Source organism: Bombus bifarius, unplaced genomic scaffold (genome assembly GCF_011952205.1).
Source record: "Bombus bifarius isolate JDL3187 unplaced genomic scaffold, Bbif_JDL3187 scf7180000008199, whole genome shotgun sequence".
Taxonomy (NCBI): domain Eukaryota; kingdom Metazoa; phylum Arthropoda; class Insecta; order Hymenoptera; family Apidae; genus Bombus; species Bombus bifarius.
In genome coordinates this window covers 1,433,287-1,456,905 of record NW_022884505.1, presented here as the reverse complement: position 1 = coordinate 1,456,905, position 23,619 = coordinate 1,433,287, and the positions used below count along the sequence as shown (strand labels likewise).

General features: G+C 32.4%; 2 protein-coding genes across 9 annotated transcripts; one reads left to right on the top strand and one right to left on the bottom strand.

Annotated features, from left to right (window-relative positions):
- The first annotated feature begins 418 nt into the window (after positions 1-418).
- LOC117210288 (homeobox protein PKNOX2-like) lies at positions 419-18,320 on the top strand. 5 transcript variants are annotated; one of them, XM_033453149.1, is made up of 9 exons: positions 419-739; positions 3,259-3,662; positions 8,038-8,146; positions 8,845-9,154; positions 10,069-10,269; positions 11,274-11,565; positions 12,194-12,325; positions 12,503-12,705; positions 12,933-18,320. In XM_033453149.1, the coding sequence occupies exons 4-9, from the start codon at positions 8,846-8,848 to the stop codon at positions 13,254-13,256; spliced, it is 1,461 nt and encodes a 486-aa protein (XP_033309040.1). In that variant the 5' UTR covers positions 419-739; positions 3,259-3,662; positions 8,038-8,146; position 8,845; the 3' UTR covers positions 13,257-18,320. The 5 variants fall into 5 exon arrangements, with proteins under 5 accessions (XP_033309040.1, XP_033309039.1, XP_033309044.1 ...); XM_033453148.1 differs by lacking the exon at positions 3,259-3,662; XM_033453151.1 differs by lacking the exons at positions 419-739; positions 3,259-3,662 and adding an exon at positions 7,323-7,636.
- Positions 18,321-18,487: 167 nt separating this feature from the next.
- LOC117210286 (nicastrin) lies at positions 18,488-22,927 on the bottom strand. 4 transcript variants are annotated; one of them, XM_033453146.1, is made up of 8 exons: positions 22,684-22,927; positions 22,311-22,409; positions 21,843-22,177; positions 21,362-21,755; positions 20,883-21,279; positions 20,360-20,802; positions 20,097-20,289; positions 18,488-20,025 (listed from the first exon to the last, which is right to left on the bottom strand). In XM_033453146.1, the coding sequence occupies exons 1-8, from the start codon at positions 22,736-22,738 to the stop codon at positions 20,013-20,015; spliced, it is 1,929 nt and encodes a 642-aa protein (XP_033309037.1). In that variant the 5' UTR covers positions 22,739-22,927; the 3' UTR covers positions 18,488-20,012. The 4 variants fall into 4 exon arrangements, with proteins under 4 accessions (XP_033309037.1, XP_033309036.1, XP_033309035.1 ...); XM_033453145.1 differs by having other exon boundaries at positions 18,488-20,009; XM_033453144.1 differs by having other exon boundaries at positions 18,488-20,012; positions 22,684-22,926.
- Between the last annotated feature and the right edge of the window lie 692 nt (positions 22,928-23,619).

Sequence of the window (23,619 nt, the reverse complement as noted above, 5' to 3'; positions counted from 1 at the left end):
ATAGTCAGGCAGAATTAGAAATACGAGTGTGGATGACAGTTTATGGAATTTTTAAATTACTCAATCACAAAACGTAAAGCTACAACTTATTGTATTTTTTCTCTGTGGTCTTCATATATAAATATGTATATTTATGCCATAATTATATTATAATATTTGAATCTGTTACATCCAAAGAAACAAGCCTTTTAAAAATAGCTTATAAGTTGACGATTTTTCGTAATAACCAGAGCTACAATCAATGAAACAAGCAATATTTCGTTTGAAATATATACAATTTTTTTTCATGAAATTTAAAAATCGCGCTCCAATTTGAGCGACACTTGAATGAACCGATAATCGCGTTCGTGTTGCCATCTGGTGTGTATCCGTGATATTAATGAAGAAGAGAAACCTTCGCGAAAAGTATTGAATCGATGACGTCACAAAAGACGTGTCAGTGGAAGGAGTAGACAGGGATTGTAGAGAAGCATGTTGAAAAATGTCCGATTACTTTAATTTATCGTACAGCGTGAATAGTGGTAAACAGAGGGGTTCGTGTTGTCGCGCGTGTGTACGTTAGACCGGTGTCGTTACATGATTATCATTGAGCCTCGAGGTATCACGTGGACTAAGACGAAGTCAGTTTCGAACTAGTCAGACACGCCGTCGTCCCGAAATATCGTCGAAAAATAAAACTGGTGTGGACGGTGTGGTTTTGTTCTCATGGGACTTTTTGGATGCTGGCTTTTACGATACGGTAAGTAACCATAGGATAAATGGTCTTTCGATTAGTGTCATCCAAACAGCTGTTTCGATACATCGTTCGATTCAGCGTAAATTCCCGCTGGGCCGTGCACCTGTGAATTTGTGAGGTTAGGTCTCATTTATTCGTTCCTGGTGCGCCGATACACGCGAAAAACTTGTTTTGTGCGCAATGCCCCCAGTGAACGCCCATTCCTCGCGGTCTGCCTTGACAGAATTGCGGATTGATACGATCGATATTGTTAAGGCTCTTCCAAACACCAACTTTTTCCAATGACATTGTGCCTGCCATGCGACCAATCCTCCATATCAACTGCCTCTCAATTGATGTTCATTATCTAATCCGTTACAAACATTTCTTCTTTCTTTCTGTTTCCTATTATTTTAAATTAACAATACAATATTTAATACATATATTTACACGATGAAATTGTATTGCATTATCTAAACAGGAATCTCAATAACTTGTAATCAATTAATTTCATAGAAAACTAATTTCAATAGTTACAGAGTAACAATGATTCTTATGATAACTTACAATATTGAATATTTTTCTGTTTATGTAATACATTACGCTCTCATACCTTAAAAAAATTTAGTCAATTATCGTAAGATCGTTTATTGGTATTGTCAATATCACCAAGTGCAAGATAACTGGCGGGAAGTTTAATCGAAGGATATTTTGTTACGAGTATTATAACAAATTTATCTTACGATATTGTTTAATTGATATATTTTAATAATAATTACGGCGATTTTTTTAAATAGATTTTTAATTCAATAACTTATTGGTTCGTTTTATATAAATATATATAATACCTCACATATAATACATGTTATTGTACATCGTATAGATATTTATAAAAATCGGATCAACTATTAATTACTGAATTAAATTAAAAATCTACTTGAGAAAATCAATGTAATTATTATTCAAATATATCAATTAAAGATATCACATGATTTTTTCATGATGAAACTATGCCAGAGAAAATTAAAATAGTCAAATAAACTGAGAAGTGGATTCCGATTAATAGGAATAGTCACTGTATTCACCTTGGTATCGGTAATCACGATTTCTTGTATAGTCGAGCTACATATTTATGTTTCCATCTAGAACAGAATAATGCGACCTAAACGAATTACGTCAAAAGATAAACGGGGAGCTTCAGAACGCAAACGTGTATTCTCGATGAAACGAGAAAATCGCTGTTTACATCGTATCAAGAGAACCGGTTGAAATCGTTCAAAGAATTTGTTGTGAAAAAAAAGAGTGACAAAGATGCTGCAATGAGGTATCATTATAGTGTGTGCTATATATATTCGATGAATCAAATTATTGTACAGTCGATTGATACGATGAATTTTTTTATTTAAACCTGTACTTACAAAGCGAAATAAATTGATAAAATTTTTATAAAAGAATTAACCTGGAGGAAACGATCTACAATTTGATAAATTATATAATAACGTATTCCCATAAAAAAGTGTCTAGTGATTTTTTTTTGTAACCAAAAAAAAATTTAATTATGATTTAATGTGAAAGAAATAAAAATTGCCCAACGGAATAATTTCTTCTCCGTAGCAATCGGGAAAATTATGGGAATAAAGTCAAACGTTTATTATTATCTTACAGGAATTATTATGAAATCTGAAAATAATATCGATGAATTCAAATTTTTTCCACGAACACACGTAAGCCCTTGTTTATCTCGAATTTTGATCTCGAAATGTGTAGTTGTGAATAAAAAGAAGGAAATACCTGAAAGCTATTATGCAGGCAATTTCCTTACGTAAACTAACATTTGCAACAAGTTAAAGCAGGTACCAAAGAATTTATTAAATATCAGAAGTAGTTATGAAATATTATCCATCTATGTATATCATTTCCAGCTTGTTCATTTTTTTCTAAATAATCAGATTATACAGATTTCCGATATCTCATATGAATTTTAGTTACTAATTTTACTACACTAATTTTACTTTTTAAAAAACAAGTTGCATTTCTTTCAAATAAAAGAAACATCTCCATCATTCAAAAAAATTAATTTCTTTTATATTTCCTGCACTGCGTATCTTCTCTCGGCTCGAAATTTTGATATTATTTGCATTAATTTCTTTATTCTTACGAGTTGTATTGTATTCAATAAAATGAATCGTTTTTCAGTTAGTAAATTAACAAGATTTAGTAAGAAAATTATTACAGGCTGCTCGTACAACCTTTAATCTTCTTTATCTAAATTCGAATATTGATTCAACTTTTACACTACAAAATCAATGCAATTTTTTAACAACGAAGTCTAACGTTATAATAATATGATAACTTCGTGATAACAAGATAAAGTAACTAGAATTAGGAGTAATTATGCAATTTAGTGACTTTTTCCAGGCTAGACTATTTATATCCAATCTCTTTTGCTCGAAAAGTTTGACTCTAAAGAGGTTAGGATGCGCATAAATATTCTAAGAGTAGTAAGGAATTTTAGTTGAGTAACATTTTTATATAAATTACAGGATGAATTATAGAATACACGGGACGAAAGAAGTAACGGAAGGAACTCGAATTTCCCGCAGAAATTTTATCGAGCACCCTATAGGTAGAGCGCTGCGCAGCAGTGAAGCATCGGCGCCGTCGGCAGCGGTGGCCTCTTGTAGTTTTTGCTACGCCCTCTTCGCATGAAAATGATTCTTCCCCGGCGTGCTGTAGTAGGGATCGTCGACCATTGGTTATCGAACGTTTGACTGACAGTTCGACTATCTCGTGTTAGGCTCGCGATGAAAGGGAGAAAGAAAAACGACTTCTGGCTTCGTATTAACGCCCACCGCTGATTCCAAAGCCGTTCTTTAACTCACGTCTCTTTCTACCGCGGTGTTGTTGCCCGTCACGACGCCGGTTTTAATACGCCGATGACTGACAGGTAGTAAACAAGTCCGCTTGCCCACGGGATACCATCTTTGTCATAATTAACCCTTTCGGTGCCAGACCGGTATGTGTGCGCGTTTAAACGTGTTTCTTCTAACGAGAATTTACTCCCGCTTTCTGATGTCTCCATGTTATAATGTAATATATTGTAGAAAAATAAGAATATATTATAATAATATAATAAAAACACAATGTCGAAAAAGAAATTATATATTAATGTATTTGTGAATAAGTTTTAGACAAAATATAATATTCAGTGTTGAATTTAATAACAAACACGATTTTGTTTGAGGAATTCAACTTAAAATATCGTTTTACGGGATGTCTTTAATATATTGTTATTTTCTGAATGATAATGTTTCGGAATTTTAATGTACGGTTTAACGATGTTGATAGATGTATGATAATAAAGTAGCAAATTGAGATGTTGAAAGTGGGAAACCATAGAATAAATTCGTACAAATATTTGACCGCAGATATGTACTTAGCGGAATTTAAGTACTCTCTTACGTTCGAAAATGATCACTGTGTCCTAACCGACTGCTATAGCTCTGGCACTTAAAGGGTTAAAGATTCGTTTCTCCTCTTATTTACGCTCGTAAAGACACGTTTCATTGCTTCTCTGTCATTACTTTGTCTTATAAGAATGAGATGTTGCTTTAAAATACTTCAACATGTTTTCTACTAAATTTCTTTTATGTTATTTTGTAATCTTAACTAATTGCGTTCAGTTATTTAAATCATAGTTTGGCACATTTATAAAGCGTGTTTTTTTTTTTGTTTACGAAAATATTAAACAAAGAAAGAACGTAATAAATTTAAAAAATGATTGCTGATTTTATTGTGCAGTTTTAATAAGAACAATTTAATCAATTCTTTCAACAAATTAACACGTCAGTTTCACGGCTCTTCTCCAGGTTAAGTTATTGCCTTTTACACTTTGATTACTTCTAATTGCACGTTCCTTGAAACTCCAGTGTCGCAGTAATTATTAGGTCGTTACAAAAAATCAACACGTTGGACAAGTTGTGTGGCAAATCGCGTGATCAAAGTGCATGTACGCCATTACATAGTTTCCGCCAATCCATTTCATTTGAATTAATAGCCGTCTCATTTTCGGCACTGTTCATAACACGTGGCTGCCACTATGTTTTAAATTCTTAATCCTTGACCAAACCAAATTTTTACGCTTTTTTTTTGTTTTCTGTTTTTCTATTTCTTTTTCAGTTATTCATTTGCTTGTACATGTATCATGTATATTCTATTACACAACATGATGTATATTTTATTATAACGTATTTCATATTAATACTTGTTAGCTAGATGTTATCTTAGTTTTAAGTAGAAGACTACATTTTTATGTTTCATTGTTCTTCGTTCTAGGTAGCATTTCAGTAATTTACAATAATAGATACGACACTGCTTTGTATATGAAATTGTTCAATTTTTGAGACTTTTACAAGAAAGAGTTGTTACGCTTAAAACAGCTGATCTTCAAAATATTATTTTTAACAAATAATATTTCTCTCGTATATATAAGATAGGAAAAATTGGAAATATTAAAATCGATTGAGTTAATTCATAAACGGAATAAAAACAAATATAATCGAATATCAATAATTAACCTAAGTGGAAATAACTATAAAATATTTTGGGTCGCTTGATATCGTAAAATAATTCCATAAATATCAACATGACTGCTTGAATACTAAAAATCGAGAGCATCGGGATCACGAGATTTCGATGGACATTACAGATTATTATTTGAAGTATACTTCTCATTTCCTGTCTCTCTCTGCTCATTAGAGCATTACACTTTGTCTGTCTCGCTTCTCTGTAGCAGCTGCTGTCGAATAATATCGAGTACCAAAGAATTTGAAAGCGAGATGCGCAATGCATCGTTTAGAATAAAATAAAATAAAGAAGATAGACGTCACCCCTTCTCACGTTCGCAATGTAACTGCGAAATACGATAAAAGTAAACAATGATAATGGTGGGTTCTTCAATCAAACAGTATCACGTTGAAAGAAAGAACGAATCAATAATGGAGGAACATCGAGAAAAGAATGAATAAAATGAAAGTTAAGTAACACGGTTTCGTTTGAAATTTTATTTACTTTTAATGAAAAATGCAGTTAAATTGTAGAAAATGTTGATGTCGTTGTGAACGCGCCATAAAACGGAATGGGAGAACTTCCTTACCGATAGTTTATTGCTGTATTATCCGAGGTTGAAATTAGAATAATGGTTCCTAGAGAAGAATGTAGATGAAGTTTGAAAAGATGAACACATAGGAGAACATTTTTTTTCATTATTCGTGAAAATTATAAAGAAACAAAAATCGTCGATAAGACACTAGATTATTGAATTATACATTTCATTATATTTCAATATTTTTTCTTTAGAGAAGTTACCTTCTAGTATAAAGAGCAAGACCAGGTCAACTATCCGTTACCTACCATAAAATGATTTTGGAAATGAATATCATATTGTCACTTTTCTCGACAAAGGTGAACTATATTCATGAAAAATGCATGGTTTGGTCCATTCTTCACGAACAGACGTACAAATCTTTTTATTGTATAGAAAACAAACTTATACACATAAACTACCTCTATAAAGAAGAGAATATTATGAAACAGCGGACGTAGATTTCCACGGAGAGATAATTCGACGTTTGACCTAAACGAATGAAATAGCAAAAAGAACGTACGAAATTCTAAAAGAAAGGAAAGAAAAAAGAGGAAGTTGAAACACGTTAAGACCGTTTCGATGTGTGGCTGCAGTCGTAGAAATGAAGCACACTGACCGTTCACCGTCAGCGATAATATTTTTAAATGAAAGCGGCGAGAGAGGCGACTGGCACAATAAATATCGGGTTTAACGGAAAGACGCGAGTGTGTTGGAAGCACCACTTGCAAGTAATGGTTACCTCTGTCCACCTCCTTTTTTTACCGCTTCCCTAGTTCAGCTACCACCTCGCGGCATTCCCTTTAATGTATCTAACTCTTCTTCTCATATACCGATACTTTCTCTCGCTTACTCATTCTCTGCGACTATTCCGTCACGACGAAGTTTTGATAAAATGTCAGGAGAACGGCTATTCCCATTATTCGAAGAAGAATAAGATTCCATTGTGTATTCATCCTTTATACACATACTCTAATCTTTGTTACTTTTAGATTTAAAAGTTGTATTATAGTTTGCGGATTTTTATAAAACGGATTATGTATTATATATCTAGGACTGAAGGATACATGGAAAATGCAACTTATACAAAATTATATTTCTTCATGAGAAAAGAGATGTTAATTTTCTTCTAGATAGAGATTTTAAAAACAATCTTAAGGTCAGCTTCTTTTTTATTTTTCTCTGTTTTCACACCTTATTACAAAGCCATATTTCGAAAGTCACAAGTAGAAATAAAAATGATTGTAAAATAGATAATAACAATTTCGTTATTTGTTGAGCTGCGCAAATATTAAATATTCTTAAGTGGTCGTACGCAAAAATAAAAAGCGCTATAGTTTAAAAGGTGAAAACAATGTAATTAGCATGAGTCGTTGGCAAAAAAAATTATTGGTTTAATGACACTACTACTTAGCTAACGAAGGTATTTTTCACAGACAGTTATAGCTATCAGTCGTAACCACGATTTTTCGGGTGTCGTCGTCTTGTCAGCCAGTCGTGTGTCGCAGTACTTTATTTATTCATACCGAGGGAACGTGTATGGGGATTGGGGAAAATTCAAAAGGAACGTTCGGAATGGGAAGCAGAACTGGTGCCAGCAACAGTGCTGATGGTGTTGAGACCGTCTAACGATGACATTTAAATGCAGTGCCGCGCATCGTTTGGTTCTTCGTGCCACGACGATTCTCTCTCCTTCCCCGACCCCTTCTTTTTCCTCTCGTCTCATCTCTACCCCTGGTTCATCTCTACTCGAAATACGCCGGGATATCTTGCTTAAAGTATACGATATTTTTTATCATATTATTTTTTCAACCGTTACCCATTCCATTCTCACTTATTTTACTCTCAATTTACAAATACATAATACTCGCATTAATCATTATATACGATTTATTTTACTTTCAGATCACAAGTACGCAATAGTTATATCAATCGACATGTAAATACCATTCGTTATATTTGTATTTTACTGTCAAGTCACAAATTCACAATACTTACATTAATCAATATGTAAGTTTCATTTATTACACTTATTTTACCTCCAAGTGACAAGTATGCAATTATAATCAATACATTAGCCAGTGGTGACACTCATTGCATTGTCAAGTTACCGATTATTAACCCATGTGTATTAGAATTATCACGAATATCAATAGATTGGATATTTCTTTTGTTGTAGGATAAACGTGTAAATTATTGGAAGACTGAAGATAGATCGAGGAATATTTGCATATCAGAGGCCCCGGAGGACCTGGGCAACGATGGAAGCTGCCAGACAGGAATGATAGGTAACAAAAATTCTAAAGAATAAAAATTTAATTGATGGCCAACGGTGGAACTACCAAAAGTAAGCAAGCATCAAAATAATAGATTTTATATTTGTCGACTTTGCAATTACTTGTAAAATTGATGTCGACTCTTGTTGAGATATATGTTGTTAAGATACGAGTATCTATTAAAATTTATTTAATTCTAATCGTATCCACTGCTAGCAATAAGTATCATATTAGGATACCTGCTACTTGCATTCGATCGGAAAACTGTAAGAAATATTTTAGTTTACTTATTATTTTATAATACATTAGAAGACACGTCATATAACGTAATGAAATGATGAGATAATTATAAAATAAAAATAAAACTGGAAGAAAAAGATGTTTGAATATTTATGGCCAACAGTGTTGATGCAGTATTATAAATAAACTGCAGATGTCTATACAAATTGCAATTTTTGTGCGCGTAACTAAAAGAGAATGGAACCTATAAAAACTCACTTCGTTCGCTAAAAATTGTAACCAAAAGTAGATTGAATATTTTATATGTTTTGATATTACGTTTCATTCTTACGATACACATATCTCTGTACCTACGTATCTCTCATAAATGCATAAACATCCGCTGTTTAGTTTTTATCCGCCATTTTTATTGATTAGGCCTTTAAAAATAAGGAAAGAAAACAAATAATAATTTAATGATATGGACGTAGAATGCAAGAGGGTAGCACCGCCGTGGCGCTAGCGATGGTGACTCCTGGCTACGATCAGGACCCTGCAAGTGGGGTTGCCGATTACACGACTCATCAAGATCAAGCTCAGTTCGAGGCAGACAAGAGGGCAGTCTATAAACATCCCCTCTTCCCGTTACTCGCGTTACTCTTTGAAAGATGCGAACAAGCTACACAGAGTTCGGACAACTCGACGTCCGAAAGCTTCAACATGGACATACAGGCCTTCGTCCAACACCAAGAAAGAGACCGAAAGCCTTTCCTAATCAATGACCCCGAAATTGACGGTTTGGTAAGTTTCTTTATAGTCCAGGTATAACATTAGAAGTATAACATCTTCTGGAATCCCTCAAGACTAATTTACACTCGTAATAGCTTGAGTCAAAGAATTTATAATTTTAGAATATTTCTTAATCTATATACACATTTTGCTGTTGACCATTAATGATATTTATTAAAATTAAATATTCAGTTAATTAATTTTGCAGTTGATGGTGGAACGTACGACAGGATTTAAGAAAGAATTAAGTTGATCCTAATATTAAACTAATGTAAATTAATGTAATGTAATCTTCGCACTATAGTAAATGATATGTACATAAGTGTATTTGTGGAAAATATTCAAGGTAGAAATACAAGGTTATTATATTTAGTAGATGAAGCAGGTTTATGCTTTATGTATGTTTATGAAAATATAAATTTACACAAAGCCATAACTCGTTAGAACATACAAAACTGCGCTGCAATTTATGCATTTTAAAAAATATGACATCCTTATCTATTTTTATAAAAAGTACACAGTCCAAAAATGTTCGTAATTTCTTCACATACAAAACAAGACACGCATTGGATTGAATAATAAGTTCAACACGGTGTATACTATTTCGATAAATTAAGATAAAGAAGATTAAGATTAAGAAATAAGATAAATAGATTGGTTCTTAACTAGACAGATTTTTTATGAAACTAATTCAAAATTCATGTTTCTTTCTTTCTCCTCCTTTTTCTTAAGAAAATGTGAATGAATTTATTACTCCACCTCGTGTTTATTTAAAAAAAAAAAAAAACAAAAAAGAAAGGGAAACAAAGAAAAAAGGAGAGACAGGAAAAAACAAAGAAACAAATAATAAGTAACGCGGCGCAACTCGATAATGAAAAGAAAATCGTTTAATCGTGGACGTTGTTTTTGTGTCTCTGCCAACGCAGATGATCAAAGCGATACAGGTGTTGCGGATTCACCTACTCGAGTTGGAAAAGGTGCAGGAGCTGTGCAAGGACTTTTGCAACAGGTACATCACGTGCCTGAAGGGCAAGATGCAGAGCGAGAATCTGCTACGCAGCGATTACAGTCACCATGGACACGATATGGGTCCATCGAGTGGCAGCAACGGAAGCAGTCCTTTGCAGGTTAGATATTATTTTGAACGTTTAATAAGGCGGCCTGGCCTGTTTCCCCCTTTACCTAAGTAGTTATCCTTTTTTTTTAGTGATGCGCAAGAATCGCGACTATAATCTTGAAAAACGCTCCAACGCTGCTACGTGTGTCTCTGTCTCTTCTTTCTTCCTACTCTCTATGTCTTAACTCTTCGAACCTAAAAGAACAGAAATTTAAAACTAGAGAACTTCTGCGCCTTCTCTTTATTAACATCGCTACATGTCTCGTATAGAAGTCAGTGTACTTTTAAAATAACTTCGCTGGGGAGTTTGTACGTCGAAATGCGAAGTAAGAGGAAAAATGCCTCTTTGTGGGATATCTCGAAATGTCGATCGATTGACTAACTCTCGTGAGTACTCTGACCTAAATGTAGCGGTTACTGATAGCTAAATAAGCTATTGATCGAGCAACATTTTTCTAAGGGAGTTAAATAAAGTTTCGTTGGTAAATAGGCAGTAATTGGAGGAAAATATTTACTCTATTATATATGAGATACGTGCCGGTTGATTTAGTATTGTTATTGTACAGAATACATTCAATAGTTAGTAAATCGTAAACAAAAATTAGTAAATTGTTCAATGCATATGTAAGAGATCAAACGTGGATCAAATGCTTTCTAATTCTTTACTATCTCTCTTTAATCGTGTTTTATCTGGTAATTAACATTCCAAAATTAACAGCACCTTGTAAATTCTTCAAACTCTAACAGTTGATCTGAACGATCTCGCTGAATATTCAGTTTAGGATCCTTCTCGTAACAGATTAAACGATATACTATTTAGATTAGTCAAAAGTCAAAATTATTCTAACAGTAGATTTAACACTCGGATCAACCAGTCGATCACTTAATTCAAAGCATACGTTATTTAAAGAAAAAAAGAGAAAGGAAAGGATGAGCGATACTTGCGCGTCGCTCAAAATATTATAGAACCCCACCCCTGCTCTCTGACGGCTAGTTGCGACATATATTTCCCAGGTGCTGTCTTCTACAGGCAATGATGTTGAGTCGGGAGCTAACGGATTCAGAGTGAGCAGAGGCGACACCCTGTCGGAGAACGGTGGTGCGAGTCAGTTGGCTGCGCAAGAGGAAACCGGTAACGACAGGCCGCCGTCTGTGCGATCATCTTCCACTGCTCAGCGCTCGATCAGATCCTCCAGCCAAGACCATGACGATCCACTGTCACCTTCCACGGTACACGGGAGCACACCACTCTCACAAATTGGGGCTCATTCCTGTGCACCAGTCAACGATATCTATCTTGGTCAAGGTAAACGTATTTGTTTATATTAATTCATTTTACATAGCAAACGGGTAACGATGATTCTAGCTAAATGGCTTCTACTTTTCGTTTCATAATTTTTTTTCTCCTTTCTTCAGTGTTTAAAATTGAAGAGTTTGCAACAATGAGGAAATAGTTACAATACTTAAATTGTATCGATTGGAAGAGAAAGGAAAGGTATAGGTTTTATATTCAAAATTCTATTAGGTCTGGTACACATGAAATGATATATCGTTTCTTTGAAATATTGAAATGATTGCTCTATCATACATATTAAGGAGATCTATAATAAAATTTTGTTGGTTTACACAAATTACTAGAAAATGAAGCCGCTTCCTTATTGCAGCAACCCCTTCAGTTATATTTGATTGTTGATTAATCAGGTGAAAACAAAATAAAGTGTAAAGTTCTATGCATTTGAGTCTTTTATTTGCAATTTTTGTTTACATTGAATTTCACAGAGCACATTGATGATTACAGTATAGAATATTCAACAATTAATTGTGTCTTAGCTTGCAACTTGAATATTTTTGTGATTATCACGTCATAAAAATTGAGCTTCGATAAAGATTAAAATATTAATTTAAACGTAAGCATTGTCAACTTACGTTTATAGATGATATGGACTGTGTGAATATTGGCGACAGAATATATTTAGAAGAGGTTGGTTATTGGGGCCTCCTTGCCTTGCAAGAACGTGAAAATGAATACGTCGATGTCGGGGATGCGAATGACGAAAAGTATTTTGGTTAGACGAACTTGGTTCTTTCTTACCAATGACTAATGTTTTTTTTCACTTGAATATTAATTACTAATTAAACATGTGAATATAAACTAACTAAATTAAAGTAAATAAATATTATCAATTCTGCATGGAGCTGCAGTTAATCTGTCACAACAAATATATCGTGTTTATTATGCCCAGATATTACTGTGGCTGGCTCTCCTTCACCTGCACCAAGTGAAGATGAAGACGAAGGATGTGGCACTGGTACTGCTACTTCCAATCACAGTAGTAGTGGTCATGGAGGTAATCATAGCAGCGTTAAGAAAGGAAGACAAAAGCGAGGCGTCTTACCTAAACAAGCTACAAGCATTATGCGAACTTGGCTCTTTGAACATTTAGTTGTGAGTATAATCTCCTGTAATATAATATAAAATTCAATCCAGTGATCATTATTTTATACTTCAGTTTACGACTTTGTTATATAGGATCACGAAAGTATTTACCACGGAAAATTTTTACGAATATATTGCATAGTTGTAATTCTTGTAAATTCTATTGGCACTGTAACGAGACACGAGTATAGAATAAAGTAAATAAATTATAATTATTGTTATCAATTATTTTTTAGCATCCATATCCCACGGAGGATGAGAAGCGTCAAATAGCGGGTCAAACGAACTTAACGTTGCTACAAGTCAATAACTGGTTCATCAATGCTCGTCGAAGAATCCTTCAGCCAATGCTCGACGGTGCCGGAGCGGATTCGATACAGCGAGCTGGGAAACGTCACAAGGTATCGAAACACGTGGTGCAACATCAACAGGTGCAGCAGCAACAAGGCGGCGGCTGGCAATCTGAAGATTCTGGAAGTGACTCCGGCTCCAGCGACGGTGAGGGAGGTGCCGATAGATCGAAAGATGGTAACGATAGCGACGAAGATGATCTTCACTGACCTCTGTCGATCATTAAAACATCAACCTCTTTACGGTACCTTCAAATCCAGTTGCTCATTACAGTATTAAGGTATTCGAGAATAGATTTCGCTTTAACTGTCAAATACGTAATTATTCTCGCGAAAATCAAGGGTATTATTGGTCGAGGTTATCACGCTCTCTTATCGGATCCGACAGTTTCAATCTCTTTTACTATCCATGGAGTATCTTAGCGTTTTTAAACGTCGTTATTCGTTAATTACGATCCGAGAAAGATTGAACAAGAAATCCTGTATAATTCGAAACATGTTCTGTCCCTTTCTTTTTATTTTTTTTTTTTTTTTTATACATTGTCTGTAAGAATAATTCGATCGTGATAAGAAAGAGTTTTAGGATTGTTATATCTTTTAATCAGTTTCCTTGATTCGTTGATAAACAAGTTACATTGAAGCAACTTTTTTTCTCCTGAATAATTCGTTCTTGCTGTTGTTTCTTCTTGATGACTCTTGATGAATCTTAATGATTATTAATTTATGTGTAATAGTTCAAGGCGACAAACGAAGATGGTATAAAAAAGTCATCATTTGTATCACTTACTGAACAATAGACAGTGTTTTTCAAGATGTTTATCAATCGAGTTGTTTAGCTGATTAGTTAAGAAGTAGTTCAAATCAACTGATTTGTAGAAGCAAATTATTTTTCGAAAGAAGACTTGAAATGTCCGTAAACAATATTCACACTGTGAAAGATCTTTATGGAGACGAGTATGTTTGCGTATAACATGTACATTTTTTCTATGATATAAACTACGAACAAAGAGTTTACTCGTTTAACAAAACGATTAGAAACAAGTTAAATCTAAGGTGACAACAACACAAAAGTTAGCGTTACTGTTTATATATTTTTATATCGAAACTTTATTTCCTTCAAGATGCGTTTTTCCCAGGCTTCGCAGCGATATGACACGTCTTTCAATGTTTAACAACAAAACAATAAAAAAAAAATAAGATCAGTACGTGCTTAAAGATCATAATTTCTGTAGAAAGTTAGCGATCTTTATATCACTTTATTTTCAAACTGTTCTGAAATACTATTAAACTTACAGATACATTTATCCTATGAACTCTGGGTGGAATAAAAAATTAAATACTAATGACATTTAAAGTAAAGGGAAAAAAAGCAAAGATAAACGTTTGACTATTTATTGGTTCGACCAGCCTCACACAGTTAACTCGATTCCTGAATAGTTTTGAGAGAATTTAGGGATATTTCTGTAAAGGGGAGACTTAGTACTTTCTATAGTGTTATCGAAAATCGTCCAAATGAGACTATGTATAATATAGATATCTTAAATAACGACACAAATGAACGATCGTTCTCAACCCTTCCTAATTAAAATAAGCTATGACGATATTGTGCTACTACATTTAACATAGGCGAGATATGTTTTTGTGATCGGTCGGCAACCATCGAAATGCTAAAAAGATAAATCTAAATCCCGGGAAAACCCATGCGTAAAAAATGAAGAACTGGATTACAATGAATTAAAAAAGAAGATGATTGTGATGATCGGTCAGTAAAATGGTAACAATCTCGGTCTTGTACTCTTCGTGCCATTAAAGAGCGTGGTAACTTCCGCGTTTAGTCTTTGTTCAGCTCTGCAGTGTCGTGACATAGCGAAGTGCTATCCCTCCAAGATAATAATAATAATAATAATTAATAATTAATAATAATAACAATAATATTATTATTAATAATAATACCATTACGACTAATAATGATAACAACAACAATGATAATATAATACTACTTTAAATATATGATGATTATATTTTTAAACTCTAAGTGTCGTCTTTAAAAGAAGAAAAAACAAAAAGAAAAAAAACACGTGTACCGCAGTTTGAACAAATGTGGTAATGCTGTACATATACAATATACAAGAACTATTAGAAATAAAGGAGAAGAACGTTTAATGTGATTTCTCTTCAAACAGAAATCAAGAGAAAACAGGAAAAATTAAAGAAAAATATGATTAACAATACATTTTCTTGTAACTGAAAAAATACAACAGAGAAAAAAAGTCTAAGGCTCGACGACAAGCACATGCCATCTTAGGATTATAAGTGTTCATACATTCGCTGTCTGCATATGATCGGTTGCGTTTTACTGAAAGTGTCCTCCAGATTGCGCGTGCTGAATAGTTAGCGACATGTAAAATGTTTTACTTGAAAGAATCAGAGAAAATTGAACGGAAAACGAGTTTCAAGATTTTTATCACTTAATCGACGTTGTTTTAAGTTCGATGACGATTAATCATGTACATACATACGATGCTCTTCCTGCGTACTTGTCTTCGATTGTCCTTCAATTATTTCCAAGCGTTCCGTCCATCGCATTTTCAACACTGTTGAGATCCTCGACTGCCTTCGAAACGCTATTCTAAAAGAACAAGCATTTTTTAAACAATCATTCAAATGTAGAAGTGTAATCGCATCTAAAAACGCAACTTACTATTAGCAATAATTTTCATATTTCTTTTACGATTTTCCCTACTCTTTTAATGCCTGCAATGAAGACTATTTTTCTGTATTCAATCATCCCTTATCGATCCGTAAAATATGTTAAGGTGATATTGGGGAGCGTTATCGAGTTCCACCGGATAATAGGAGAATGAGAATGAAATAATGATTCGTTTGAAATGAATTTCATAAAATTTCTTAATAAGCTATGTTGGTGTCAGTAATTCCTAATATACAGCACTCTCTTAATTTCTGTGCGAGGTAATAATAATATTATAATCTGTAAACAAGTATATGACTAAGAAACGAACGCTAGTCCACTGATTAAAACGCATAGAGGATAGCCCGCATAAGTAGTCGATTTTTGGTCATTTTTTGATCATTGATCGCTTCCTAAAAGGACAAGATGAAACGATAAAGTTAGGTTATAGATGTGCAAAGATAAGAAAAGAACAAATAATAGTTATTAATGTAAACTATGCGGTCGATTCTCAATGTACTCAGAGGAGCGAAAAGTTAAAAATTATTGATTAGGTCTATTGATATTTACTTTGCTATTAATTGGTATTATACTTTTCTTCCGGTATATAATCGATGTACATAGCCGAAACAGGCACAAAGTGCTTCCATTAGTGGCTTACGAGCTTTTTCCGAGCATTGTTCGAGACAAACTGATTTCTATTCTAATAGTTGGCCAGTGTCTTATCCGGCTGCTCGAAACTGTTAAACATGTTCTAAGGGAAAGAAGCAAGTTAATCGAGGCTTAGTAAAACGATATCATCAGTTGAAGACAGCTTTTATTACAGTATAGCTCCATATACGGTGTAGTGATGTAAGTGAAACAAAAATAAATGGGGCGAACGATTGTGGACAATGGTTGCGAAGAAAAAAAAAAGAAAATCAACGAAAAAACGCTGATTCGATTATATGACGAACTATATATTATTTAATAGCATTTTTCTACTTTGCTTTTATCTCTAACTGGATCAGCGATTAATAAAAATGGTCTACGATCGTTCGTACCAGTTAGTTCGTCTGTGTTTATAAGTACCAGCAATAAATGCGCACTCTCCCTAAGAAAATAGAACTAAGAATCGTCAGCTCGTATCGCGTCAAATCACCTGGTACGGGACTATACTGTACACTCTCGACTAAGTATAATTATAAAGTAATGGTAGATTAAGAGGTAGGTTGTAAGGCTGAACCACGTATACGTATGTGCTGCGGCACCAGACGACTGTGATAACTCGGTGGGCGGTGCCCAGCCTCCTACTTCATACTTGTATACTGAAAATTATGGAATACTTCAAAGACACACACATACAAACACACCATACATATACACAAGATACAAAAATCAGAGACTAAATACACAAGTAGAAACATTTACCAGAAAGGATTGAATGTATATGTTAGAGCTTGCATTGAGAGAACTTAGTGCTTGGTCCGTAGGCTTGCTTGGATTGTTCTTTTTGCCCTTTATAAGTTTTTGCTTGTGATCAGTGGTTCCTATTGAGAGTGCTTGTTTTAAAAGTAACTTGGACGTATTTAAAAACCAACGAGTTGTTTGAATTGAATATTTCATATATTTTGTAAATAGAATAATTGATAGTAGATATACATTTATTATAATTATACTATACAAACATACACATACTATAATTGTTTACATTAAAATATAAATAGGGATATAGAAATTCAAAACGTATGAACATTTTCATCCTTCCAGGTGCATGAGGACGGACTTCCAAGTAAATCTCTAATGTTGCATTAGTGATTGAAGTGCAAGCTCTAAAATATTTGAGAAGATAGGAATGGACCGAAAAGTGTGATGATAATAAGAGTTTTTTTGGTACAAGATTAAGTTTCATGTTTTGACTGCCTTAGTTCGTTGAATTATTTGTTTATCTTCCATGGACTTTTATAACTAACATACTAAAGATAATGTATATTTCACATGTTACATTTCTCATCTTGTTTTACAATATTTTGTACTGTTATTCCGTTAATATCTGATATCGTCAGGGAACACCCTAGGATAAAGTACTTCTTTTAAACTTTTTATGTTGTATACGTGCATTGATTTATATTGTTCTACTATAAATGTGATACAAAAAAAATAGGACAACTCAAATTTTAGGCTACCCGCTTTCCTAACATTATCCTTGTTGTAATTTCGTATTCTCTATTTTTTTTTTAATTTCGTTATATTTTGTTACTCCTTAAATAATAATGAACTATACAAATATTTGTAAGAAATATGTTTTAGTTCATGTATTTTATAAATATTCACAAAATCCCTAGAAGAAATATTCTGTACCTTTTTAAAGATATTTAAATGTACATTAACAAATGTTTGTACAATACTGCATGTATATGATAATATTAAACTACAGGACTTTCGTAGGTCCATTCCTAACTTGAAATTTTAAGTCATAAATTAAACGTATTACGTACATACTAAAAAGAAAGCATAAGTAAACAACATGAATACTTCTCTCTCGTGTACATCAAGGTCCTGTTAAATAAGTTGTTTATTAATAATAAACGCCATCACGCTTGCAATACGTGTTTCTGATTTTTATCGTAACCTTAAGATATTGATAATCAGTTTTCCAATAAATAATTATATATCAAATGATATGAAAAATTAACTGACCGATGTAAAAACAAACGTTTCTATAAAAAAGAATGTGTCTTAATAATATAATATTAGAAAAATTTAAGCAAAATTTAAATTTGTAGATTTATCATACAAAGTATTTTATTATTGATAGTAAGACCATGTAACTTATACATTAAACAAAATACCAATCAAATATACATATATTGCTCATCATGTTCGTATATTTTAAAAATAGTATGGAATTGCAAATAATCACAGTTAATTGTTTACAGTTTAGATTATAATAAAGAATCAAAGAATTTAGTAAACATCTCTCTTATAACGTACTTACATTGTTTTTATAAAATACGTACAAATTGGTGTATATATTTACAAATATCTTTGAGTAGAATTTTCTTATAACAATTCGTTCTAATCTCTGACAAAAGAATCCTCCAATCTTCAATTATGCTTTACATAATTTTGTTGCATCACTTCCTACATCGAATAATCTAGATTTTATAAATTAGGGAAAACTATTAATTAAAAAATAAATATTGCAAATATGCAAAAGACACGTTAAAAACATGAGATAGTGAATATACAACCTTAAATTGCCTTTTAATCAGAAAAAATATTTATTGCAATTGAAAATTTCTCTATTAAATAAATTCTTAAAGTTCTTATCGTAACAATTGGCAAAGAAATTTGATTACATTATGTATATTACATTATTATCGCATTTCGATATTTCGTACAATCGTCTAGTTTTAGGTATCGTGAGCAATAATTGTGTTAAACAAATTAAATATCCTGCACTAACATCGATTCATTACCGATATAGGATAACTATAATAAATAAACAGAGAAATATAAAATTAATTACAAAAATTATTACCTATAAAATCTCGATAAATGTACTGCAAATAATCAACGATTCACTATAATATGAGTCAAATACATGCATGACATTTACAATACTAAATGTTCATGAAAAATGGGCATGAAATTAAATAATAATCGTTCAAAGTATTATATTGATCATACTAGCTGTAAATGTTATATGTAATTATGCGTATAAATAAAATACGTGTGTATATATATATGTATATACATATGTATATACATATATATATATATACGTTTCATCATTGCGTACAAAAAAAATCCTAATGAGACCAAAAATTCAATAAACTTTCTAGTGCTAGTGTACCCCGATTATCTCGAGATACAGGAGTAATACTCTCTTATTAATTTTGTTACAGAATTAAAACAAAATTGCATCGTTTCATTTCATAGACATGACGCACATTTATAAAAATGTTTATGGTCGAATGTGTTGTAGATGTATAATCATCGGTAATATCAGAGAAAGGGACGTGACAAATTAAGCGGATGCACATCCGTTCTCATTATACTAACAACAGGTGCAAAAGTTTGATTAAATAGCCGTCGAAACATCACGATGATATCGGAATTAAACATCGGTGGCATCATAATATATTTCAACATTGAGGTATAAAAATTGTCCGAGAGCGTACCACACATACATTCAAAGGCTAGTTACTGGAACATCCTCGTCTTCTTGATAGTAATCCAACCTGGCCATTGATATGTGGTCCGCAGCGTATCCCTAGCAGTTTATTGCTCTTCTAAAACAAATTTCTTTAATATTTAACATAGTAAGCAACTAAATCAGTATTTTGGATTTTCATATTTCAAGATCATTAAATTACCTTGAATTAAATAATATATCCGCTCGGGAATTAATGAACCATACGAGTACAAATGATATACCAGCTACTGAACTTCCTAAAATCATAGTGAGTTGTTCGGTAGCTGCTGAAGGTTTCAGGAACATTCTTACACTTAATGTTTGCCATATAGATTCTGTCCATGTTGAATACACTCCGGATTTCATGTCATACCCTATTCAGAGCATAAAAACTTTGTAATACTTTGTTTTGAAATATCTGCTTTCACTAGTCAACAAACTTACCATCAATAATAAATGCTGGACTCATAGCTGTGCTATAATTTACACTGGAATTTATACATAAACCTGAATTATTATCACCAGCCATCCAAATAAGGTGGTTTTCATAACATGTTGTTTCTGTCATATTTGCAACTTCCTCTCTAGTCAGATATGCAAGAAGTTGACCAGTTAGTGTTGTGGCAATATTTGGTACCCTATGTACACCAACGTATAGCGATAAAACTTGATTAATTAATTTAGCGTTTGGAGACGAAGCAGCATGAAACAAAGGGCATTTAGCACTTTCTAAATAACATTTCAACATTTCCAAAATATGGTGTTCAACAGATTGGAAAGAATCATAATCGTCGAGAGACCCGGTACTCACTACGTCTTTGTAAAGGATTTCAGCGACATGAACTGCTATCTTTGCTAGAGCAGTTGCAAGCCCATTTATGTCGCTCCTAAAAAGGAACATACTTTATATAATCAAACCTTAAAATAGAATCTTTATGTAAAAAAATATAACATTAAAATATAGTACCTATTGAAGCTAAGACTTTCTGCGTCATCCAAAATCCCATTGTAATATTTGTTTTTAAATTGTCGACCGTGGTCACTTATAACAACAGCAGTCAAATCTGGCTTTTCTTTTAAGAAACTCTGTATAGACGTAGGCGGAACGCTGTCTTCCAAAACCGTAGCATTTAACGCTACTTGTATCTTTTTTATCATTTCATCATTTTGCGCATTATTAGAATGAAGAAATAATTTTCCTTTAGTCAGTTGGCCAAATTCGATCACAGTTTTAATGTCATCAAACTTTAAATTTACTCCACCTAATGCATTGAAATTACCTTCTTTTAAATCATAAATGAATCTACTAGATCCTATATAGTCAAAAGCTTCTCCATTTAATAAAGAGAAAACCACATTAGTGTCTGAAAAAAAGGACATAAAGAGCAATTAAAAATATTTTTATATGTATAGCTTATATTATACATAGTATACTGTTATACTTACTTTTCACTACAGCATCCTTAGCTAATATATTTAAATAATAAGCTGTAGCAAGTAATGTTACTAATCCTGTGACCACATTGCCTGCTCCAGGTGATATTCCATCAAACAAAGAAGATGCATCTAATCTAGCTGTCACCAATATTATGGAGTTTTTATCTCTATTTATGGGAGCTAACGGCCAATATATATTCCTATCTCCTAAAGGATCACAAAATTGTGTAGGATTGAAGTTCAATTTAAAATCACTACGTTTAATGCAAGATTCAGAGTTAATTGCAGCAAACATGAATGACTTCATTTCTAGTGCACACAGTGGTCTGTACTGTTGATTTTCCATATCAGGAGCATTATGTTTTAAAAAACAAGATTTTACAGCTTCTATCAGTGTTTGATTCTGAAATTAAAGATTGATATAATTAATTAAACAATAAAATATATGAATTTTAAAAATAAATTAATTATATAAGATTTTAAAAACAACCTCTGTATAAAACATGGGAAAAGGCCAATCTTCCATGAGCAATGAGGATCCATAAGGATTCCACCCCAAATCCTGGCACTTTTTATAGCCTGAATATCGATTGGGACAAGTATCTTCAGGAGAATAATATTCAGGATGTGGTTGACTGGTATTTTTAGTTAATAAAACTCCATTTATATTATGTGTATTTCTTAAACGAAGTAATATGTCTCTGGTAAACATAGAAAATGTAAGAATTACAGTATAATCTCCAACATTAGCATTGTGTTCAAGCCATCTGATATCATTTTCATCTTCCACTAAGTGAATAACACCAACACTTCCTGACCTACTTGCTATAACAAAAAATACAATATCTTATGTAATTTACCTCTATTATCAATAATTAATTTAGTTCAAATAAGGTTAAAATTATTTAAAAGAAAGTTACACAATGAAATAATGCAATTTAATATATGATAACCTTACAAGAACATCCAAATTGATGTGTTCCATTGTGTCTACGGAAACAGGCAGCAACTCCTTCAAAATTCATATAAATCATATCTTTTATTCTTTCTGCACCCACTAAAACAGACAGTTACATATCTATTAATTCTTATCGCAGAATTTTGCTGTCTTTTTTGTTTTATTTATGCAATGAACAAAGAAATAGCTGTTTTTAATTGATAAAAATTTTCCAATTGATACATAACATTTTCCCTATGTTTAACTTTATTTCAAAATAGAAGGTTTATAATTTTGCACTTTATTAAGTTACTCATTGAAAAAAGATCTTATATATAATCTTTTATTCAATTATATTGTAGAAATAAAATTTTACGTATCTTTTTTATCTTACCCAAATTTACGATAAGAAATATTAGAAAGTATCCACAACCTAAACATTTTGCCATTTTTCTTTTCGTGGTGGAACCTGTCAAGAGATTGTTTTATTTTCCTTCCACTATTGCTATGAATCCTTTTCACACAGGTTAGACACGATGACACAAATGCATCGCGTGAATCAGAAAATAATTGAACGTTTCATATTTCGCTTGGTTTTACCTACTAGCGCCATCATACTGCAATCTAACTACTAGAAATTGTATCTGCCTTATGATTTTCTGGATCACTACGGTAAATTAGCATCGATAGAACTTACACACATTCTTCTTTTATTCTAAATAATTAAATTTAATTTCAGTAAGAAATATTTAAAATATATTTAATTACTATCAATATATCACTTTACATTATTTAAAAATAATGTAAAAGAAAAATATATATAATTCAACAATTTATTAAATATCTCATTTCAATATGCATTATGGCGGTGAAGTAATTTAAATAAAATTACTCGTTTGATTAATTTTTAAGATTCAATTGTGTGTATTTGTGAGAGAAATGAAAATTAATTAAATTAAAGAATGTACCCATAAATATTACGTTCCTGAGCATCGTAATCATTCATTAGTCATTCTCATTTGGTCTAAGTTACACGTTCTAACTCTCTTCTTTTATCTTTATCTTTTCTACGTATTCTTGTTTTCAAAAAAATGTTCGATAGTGACTGTATCTTTCCGCTTTTACTGGTCGTTTGAAACGCTATTAGGTTTTCTAAGTAAATTAACAACTCATCTATAAGACGTCATCATAACAAATAAATTATATGACGTGTGATATTAATTAAACGTCACGAATAAATACATTACATGCATTGTGTCGATCGCAATTTTAGATAAAGTAATTATTAATAATGAAATTAGTAATTCTTTGATCTTCTTATAAAATTCCC

What these genes read in the sequence shown, in the direction of transcription:
- LOC117210288 (XM_033453148.1), top strand. Translation starts at nt 8,846, where the DNA reads ATGCAAGAGGGTAGCACCGCCGTGGCGCTAGCGATGGTGACTCCTGGC. An exon ending in CGATATCTATCTTGGTCAAG is followed by an intron (nt 11,566 to 12,193) that starts GTAAACGTATTT and finishes TTACGTTTATAG; the next exon opens with ATGATATGGACTGTGTGAAT. An exon ending in GAATGACGAAAAGTATTTTG is followed by an intron (nt 12,326 to 12,502) that starts GTTAGACGAACT and finishes TATTATGCCCAG; the next exon opens with ATATTACTGTGGCTGGCTCT.
- LOC117210286 (XM_033453144.1), bottom strand. Translation starts at nt 22,738, where the DNA reads ATGGCAAAATGTTTAGGTTGTGGATACTTTCTAATATTTCTTATCGTA. An exon ending in TTCCCATGTTTTATACAGAG is followed by an intron (nt 21,756 to 21,842) that starts GTTGTTTTTAAA and finishes CTTTAATTTCAG; the next exon opens with AATCAAACACTGATAGAAGC. An exon ending in TAAGGATGCTGTAGTGAAAA is followed by an intron (nt 21,280 to 21,361) that starts GTAAGTATAACA and finishes CCTTTTTTTCAG; the next exon opens with ACACTAATGTGGTTTTCTCT.